Here is a 7,716-nt window from a genome sequence, read left to right as displayed (position 1 = left end):
CACCTGGCTTCCACCCAGCATGCTAAATGAGCCTTTGCTGCGTGTTGGGGAGATGGCAATGTTGGTTTCAGGAAATTTCCTGGCCATTATCTTAGTGTTTATAACTTCTCAGTGCCCAAGTTGGTCCACACACATCACTTTGTTGAACCAACTGACCATGATACATGATTGAACAGGGACCATGTGAGGAAATGGCCACTATTTATGTTTCTGAAAGATTGGGCATCCACCGTGGTCTCAGTGTTACAGAGGACTGGAGAAAAACCAAGCAACGCTTAGAGAAATGGAGTTACACTTTATTATTATTATGCACGGGCCCAGAGAAAAATGTCTTTCAAATTCTGTGCAAAAAAACATGGAGGAAGCTTTCCCTTTTTATACTTTTTTCAGTCCTTTGTCTCCCAAATATGGGGTTTTCCGGTTCCCTTTGCAAGTTCTTAAAGAGCCCTATGTGCTGGGGCTTTGAGACCTCAACCAAAGGCCTGGCCTGGCACCAGCACTGATAATTTGGTCTGGGGAAGGTTTAAGGCCTCTCTAAAGTGGGAGTAAACAGGTCTTGCAGGACCAGACAATTAAAGGGGCAGTGACTAGATTCAGATTGCTAGCCCCCCAAAACGTCTCTTTCCCCCCATCATCAGGACACACGGAGATGTGGGGGAAGGAAAGCAGAGTTTATGAGTCATGAAAGGCCTTTCCTCATTCTTGGCTGTCTCTACCACATCTGGACCCTGGTACCTAGGATAACGTCGGACAATTCCTTCACGTCTGAGTGGTCCGTTTGGGATGATTGATGACCTTGCTTCTGCACCTCAGCCGGACAGATTTCACCCCTGCAACCCCTACCATCTGCACTCTGAGGTCCGAGCTCCCATCATCTTTGTCCAGCCCTCTCTGCAAAACAGCTTCCTGTCTGGTTAGCCCCTGGGTCTCCCCTAGCCTTTCTCCACTGGGAGCCAGAGAAATCCCCTCCAAGCACTAATCCCATCATGTCTCCAACAGTCTCACTGGAAACGCGTGGGGACTCCCCACTTTCCTTCAGATAAAGATAAGCCCTTATCGTGGTCTTCAGAGTCCTTCCTGCTCTGTCTCCCTTTCCCCTCCCTGCCTTATCTGGTGTCACAGACCTTGTCAGGCTTTTACCTCTAGCACTTTGGCTTATTTCTAAGTTTGTTTAAAAAAAAATTTTTTTTTGGTTTAAATTTCTATCATAAGGACTTTGTACCTGCTATTTTTGTTTTTGTTTTATTGTCTTCCATGGTATTCCCAACCAGGTCAACCATCGGGAACACTCTCTAGCAGCACCAAACATACCTTTTTGTTGCTAGCATGTTGCAATTATACATTTATTTGTGTCACTAATTGACTTCCACCCAACTAGACCCTAAGGACCATGAGGGCAGGGCCCAGGGCTCTTGTTGCTCCCTATTGAACCCTCATTGCCTAACTCAGGGGCCAATAAACTTTTTCTCTGAAGGGCCAAATAGTACATATTTTAGGCTTTGCAGGCCACATAGTCTCTGTCGTAACTATTCAGCTGGGCTGTTTGAGCACAAAAACAGCCACAGACAACACATAAACGAATGCGTGTGGCTGTGCTCCGAGGGAACCCTGTGAAAGCAGGTGGTGGGCTGGACTTGGCTCACCGGCTGTGGCTTGCCAGCCCCTGGTCTTGCATGATGCCATCGCGTAGTAAGTGGTTAATGTTGAGTGTTGAGCACTCAGCAAATATGGATTGAACAGTGACTGGGAAATTTGAAGGCTGTATCATCCTATTCCTATTATGGCACGGCAGCCCTAGATCTAGACCTATAATTTTCAACTAACCTTTTTGATGTGGTTGCGGTTGTCATTATTTATAACATTTAGGTTTTTTTGGATTATACAAGTAATGTACGCTTATGATAAAAAATATTTTGAGTATTTTGGAAGCATATAAAGAAAAAGATCTAACTTCTTACAGATACAGTTTATGAGTGTGTGTGTGTGTGTGTGTGTGTGTGTGTGTGTGTGCTAACATTCCAGGAATTTCCATCATTCAGAGACACATATATGTTTGCATACCCTTTATTCTAGTCAACAAGTTTCAGCACACGCCTTTGGACTCTGAAGCCACATATAACAAGCTCAGAAACAACCAACACACCCATGGAGTCGGAGAGTTTATTTCATTTAGAAATAGAAGACCTAGGGATCTTGAATGCAAAGTCCAGTTCATCACATTTTTCCTTCAAGTTTGTGTCACATATTGCTCATGGGTGGCTTGAGATCATCCCGCCTCCTTTCCCCTTCCCGTGCTCCTGAGCAGAGGTCTCCTTTTCCTCTTACAGGAGACAGAGGCCAGGGAGTCCCTGTCTGCCCAAAGTCACAAGGCCAGCAAGTGGCAGGGCCAACAGGTGCCTCGTTTCTAATCTGGTGTTCGATTTCTAATTCCAAGTCCTGCTGTTGTGTAGTCCATGTTTAGAGGAACTTGAAAAAGAGCCACATTCCAAACACCCAGGAGAAAAGTTAAAGAAATGGAAATGATTTTGTCTGAGGGCAGACTTACTAGCCTCAAATGATATTTGTTACACAACATGGAGCAGATGCTGTCTCTTTTTTGCTTAAGAAGATATAAACTTTAACACTTAAGAAGGGTTTAGGTTGGAAGCAAAGAAACCATTTCCTACAGTGAGAGTTATTATGCCGTGGAAAAGGGTCTGAGGGCTAAGGCCCCTTCTCAAATGATCTTTTTTTAAAAATCTTTATTGTTGAAAGTATTACTTATGTCCTCCCTTTCCCCCGCATTGACCCCTTCCAGCCCGCTCCTATAGTGATCTTTATAGCGAAGGGTAAATTTTGGAAAAAGGCTGCCTGTATAGCTGTAATCTCGTGTGGAGACAGGCTAGGAGCCCTTCCCAGTTTTCAGGTAGAGGTGAGTCCATAATCGAGATGACAGTGGTGTCTTGCAGGCTGCAGTTCCGTGCCCAGGTAGCTCACTGACTAGGCTTGTTACTGCTGTTGCTTTTGCTGCTGTCAATATTGGGTACCATTCTGTTCCTCCAGTCCGGACACAGGCCAGTGCCCACATGTTTCCTCTCATTCATTTACATAATAAATGTGGTCATAGCCAATCAGAGACAAGAGTTTATCATAAATGTGTTCTCTTTTCTATTAATAAATTGGGTTTAAGAGGTAGACATAGAATTACAGGGATCTTCAGTGACAAGAACAAGCTGCCCCTGTTTATTATCTGTTCATTCATTTATTCATTCCTGATCAGCAGGTCTAGAAGGTTAGCATAGCAAAGGATGAGTAGTCAGACGTCTAGCTGCTGATTGATACTTTTATCAATATTGTCATTATCATCAGCAGCAAAACCATTTATTGAGTTCTCAGGACTAAGCCAAGAAATAGAGTCTAAGACGTGGTCCTGGAGCAAGGCCCCACCCCTGACTGCGGGTGTCCTGTTTCTTACTTGAGAAGGCAGATCATGACCAGGAGTGGTTTACCTACCTCTCTCTCTTTAGACTATTAGCTCTGAAGGGGCAAAGACAGAAACAGAGAGGTTAAGAAATGGGTTTTGTAGAGAGGCAACATGGGGTTGCGTCCCAGCTCTGTCACTTACCAGCTGTGTGACCTTGGAAATGTTACTGAATCCCATGGTGCTTAGTTCCCCATCTGTGGCGTGGAGCTAATAGATTGTCCCTATTCTGCAGAGGAGTTAGGACGATGCAGTATGGCAGTGTGTGCAAGAGGCACCCTGCATTGTGTCTGAGCACACAATACAAATTCATTAAGTATGTTGAATAAACAAGTAACCTTGGCTATACCTGCCTTGGAGGTCACCAGAATGAAGGTTACCAGGCTTCTAGGTCTGACCCTGTATTCTTTCTGAAATGGGTCCTTGGTCCATCTGGGAAAGAGAGAGGTTAGACTCCCAAAGTGGCCAAATAGGAGAAGAAAAAGACAGGCCTCACCAAGCGACAGATGTAGTACATCCGGTGCTTTGCCAATGTTGTGCCCACCTTTAGCAAAAAGAAGGGTCCGAATGCCAGCTCTGAAGACTTTTGTGGTCCTGGCTTTCTCTAACAAAACCACTTAGCCTTGCCAAAACAACAAAAATCCCCGTTCCTGCTCCATTGCCACCTTCCCTGTGACTGGTCTCAGCTTTTTCTCTACGTTCAGTTGCTCCTGAACTATTCTCTATGTTACTTTTTTTCCTGATACATTCTCTGAATGTGGTAGAAGTTCTTTCTGTCCCATGGGGCATCCCTCTGATCTGTCCCCAGACTTCTTGGACCATGGCAGCCTTGTATCTTCATTTGTTCCGAGATTTAATCCAGGTGTCTAGAAGGTTCCATGCCTACAAGGTCCCTGCCCCAATTCCCACAGCGGGCCTAGTGAGTTTTCATAAGAACAGGACTCCTGTTGTTTCAGGCTTGTTGGTGCATGAATCATAAGCTTACCCAACCTTATTCGGGTGAAGGGCAGGGCAGTGTAGGAACAGGCACAGGAACAGATACACAAAGGTCTCAGAGGAACCAGAGCTGGGAATCGTCTACAAACCAAATGGTCCCACTTAGTCTCCAGGGTCCTTCTCCCACCCTCTGTCTTTTTTATTTTTATTTTTTAATTTAACATATTGTTATTGATTTCAGAGAGGAAGGAAAGGAAGAGAGAGAGAGAGAAACATCAATGATGAGAGGGAATCATTGGTTGGCTGCCTCCTGCACGTCCCCTACTTGGGACCGAGCCTGCAACCCGGACATGTGCCCTTGACTGGAATTGAACCCGGGACCCTTGAGTCCACAGGCCAGTGCTCTATCCACTGAGCCAAACCGGTGAGAGCATCACCTTCTGTCTTCTACCTGCTTTCTCATGGACCATCTTGGCTGTCAACCCTAAACTGCATCTAGCAACTCTCACACCCTGACTCTTGTCAGTTGCTGAGTTTCTTAGATAGAAAACCCGAGAGAGTCATCTGGTTGGTTGCTGGCTGGATTGGCTGTCCCTTGGTTGTGACTGGCAAGGCAAGGAGTGCTTAGGTAGGGTCATGCAGTAACAAGTGCTGCTCTTTCAGAAGTAGTGTCAGAACTGCTCAGTTAAGTCAGAAGTAAAAGTTGACTGTGGCACATTGATTGACAGGGACTGGTATACCTGGCGGTTGGCTGGGAGAGCCCAGAGTGGGCAGCCAAATTAGACTACTTGAGGGATCCTTTCTGTGTACCATCCATGCACATAATCCTTGCTACCAATGCCCTGAGGTGGCTGTGACTGACCTCTCAGGATTGGGTGAGTTGGGTTCTTGGGAAAGATCTCACTGTAGCTGTATCCTGGCAGGAAATAGATGGAACTCTCAAAGAGTTGAATCAACAGAATTGAATGAAAAAATGATTTCTAGAGAATTAAGGGAGTCAGCAAGATATGGTGAAGCACCTAGGGCCTAGCCATCACACGAAGCTGTCACTATCCCTGGTCTATGGGGTGAGGAAAAGCCTGGTGGGAGCCATGACGACAGAGAAACTCAGCCAGAGCCAGAACTGCAGCAACCAGGTGGGGAGGAAGCAAGGGAATAAGTACTCTGGCCTCCTCTTCCCACCCTCTTGTTGGCTATTCCAGTCAGAAGCCAGAGGGCAAGAGAGCTCAGACGATGTGGTCCCTCAAAGTCAGCCTCCTGGGATACAGAGGAGGGCAGAGAAGAGTGGAGAATGGATCTGGGAGGCCAAAGGAGACTGCCCAGCACAAGAGCTGTGAGGTGGAGGCCCAGCCTTGGCATCCAAGTAGAATGCAAGCAGCAGAGAGGAATGGTGAAGGCATCCCTAGCCGTTGATGACGTGGTGGCAGTACAGAGAGAAGCAGGGAAGCATTTACATTATAGCCATGTAACTGACGTGGTTGGGGACAGGCATTGGCCTGTTTTGTTGAAGATGAAGGAATATTTGAGAGAAGAGGCGGGGGGAGCGTGGGGGGGACCCATTTACATGCCAGTTGATCATTAACCAGGATGTTATTGAAGATGTTAGAGTAGTGAGATATGCTCAAAAGAGTATAAATAGCCAAAAATAGACTTTTCATACCACATGAGAATAAGGCAGGAAATCCATGTTTATACATGTTTATGATCAAAATACTAGCTGCTCTGATAGATGGAGGATCCAGTTGGCTCTATACTTTGTTCTCTCCATCATCATTATCACAGCTCTTGCAATTTGGGGATAATACCTCTCACAAAATATGGATAGTCTGACTACACTAAGCCCAGCTGGGGCACTATCAAAGATAACTCGTTCGCACATTTGTTTTTCAGTGTGGGGTTCCTGGACCCCCTGCATCAGTATCACTTGGGGGGGGGTGTTGAAAATGCATTTCTGAACCCCACTCCAAGCCTAGTGAATAGACCTTGCTTTTAAATAGAGGCCCGATGCACGAAATTCATGCAAGTGGCTCAGCCCTCGCAGCCCCGGCTTCATCCAGAAGGTTATCCAGACAGCCGTTCTGCTGTTTGGTCTAATTAGCATATTAGCTCTTTATTATATAGGATAAGAACAGAGGTGCTTCTAATACAAATTGAATTTTGAGAACTGTTAATTTAAGGACACATAACTGATTCCTTCTGGTGGCTGTCTAGGCAGGGGCTGAACTCCAGCAGAATGATAAATAAAAATCTGATAAAGATCTAGCCCAGCCGGTTCTTAATTTAGAATCATCTGGAGAACTTTAAAAACATCCTGATTCCCAGCCCTGCTCCTACCCCAGAGGTTCTGACTTAACTGGTCTGAGGTAAGGCCCGGAGGTATTTTTGTTTTTAAGCTTCCAGGTGATTCTGATGGGCAGCCAGGTCCAAGAACCTCTAAGCTTGTCTGAACTCCGAAGGTGGAAAAAATGAGAAATGGAGACAGCCCCACTGAACCAACCGGCTTTTCTGAGTTCTGCCCCACGCAGTTCAAGGCTGAGAATAATTGCGCTGGAAAAGAAAGTAGCGTCCAGAGTGGAAAAAGAAAGTAGAGGCCTCAGTGAGTAAGGAGGAAGGAAACCAGAGAAGACCAGGGATGATGTAACCTGAGAAGGTGCCGCAGGTCTGGAAAGGTCTTAAAGGAGTTGGCACTCTCTCTGAGGCTCCCAGGAGTTGGAAACTTGGAGCTTTGTGTGAGAAGAGCAGTCTGAGGCGTCTCATGGGAGGGTGTTGGCCTCAAGGCCGCCCACTGCCCTCCTCCCAGCCTCCCTTGTATTGCTAGTGTAGGTTTGGTGCATTTTTTTAATCCCTCCACCCCCTTTTATTTATTTTTTTTAATTTTCAAGAAAAAAACCACAGCAGTCTGAAATGGAAATGGAATAAATGGGCTTTCATTCTTTCTCCTGTTCCATCATCTTCCAACGTAGGAGGACTCAGCCATTCCTCTTTGCATCTCTGGGGTTCACCCAACTTGCTGAGCACCTAAGGTAGCGGTTCTCAACCTGTGGGTCGAGACCCCTTTGGGGGTTGAACGACCCTTTCACAGGGGTCGCCTAAGACCATCGGAAAACACATATATAATTACATATTGTTTTTGTGATTAATCACTATGCTTTAATTATGTTCAATTTGTAACAATGAAAATACATCCTGCATATCAGATATTTACATTACGATTCATAACAGTAGCAAAATTACAGTTATGAAGTAGCAACAAAAATAATTTTATGGTTGGGGGTCACCACAACATGAGGAACTGTATTAAAGGGTCGCGGCATTAAGAA

At 45.6% G+C, this 7,716-nt stretch overlaps 1 protein-coding gene across 1 annotated transcript in view; it reads left to right on the top strand.

Annotated features, from left to right (window-relative positions):
- Positions 1 to 638: 638 nt before the first annotated feature.
- ENDOD1 (endonuclease domain containing 1) overlaps positions 639 to 7,716 on the top strand; it is a 26,798-nt gene continuing 19,720 nt past the window's right edge. Inside the window, exon 1 of the mRNA XM_014538646.1 lies at positions 639 to 858. Within this exon, the coding sequence (XP_014394132.1) occupies positions 784 to 858 (75 nt within the window). The 5' untranslated portion in view covers positions 639 to 783. The remainder of the gene's footprint in view (positions 859 to 7,716) is intronic.

Source organism: Myotis brandtii, unplaced genomic scaffold (genome assembly GCF_000412655.1).
Source record: "Myotis brandtii unplaced genomic scaffold, ASM41265v1 scaffold1043, whole genome shotgun sequence".
Classification (NCBI taxonomy): domain Eukaryota; kingdom Metazoa; phylum Chordata; class Mammalia; order Chiroptera; family Vespertilionidae; genus Myotis; species Myotis brandtii.
This window is presented reverse-complemented; position numbering and strand designations above follow the sequence as displayed.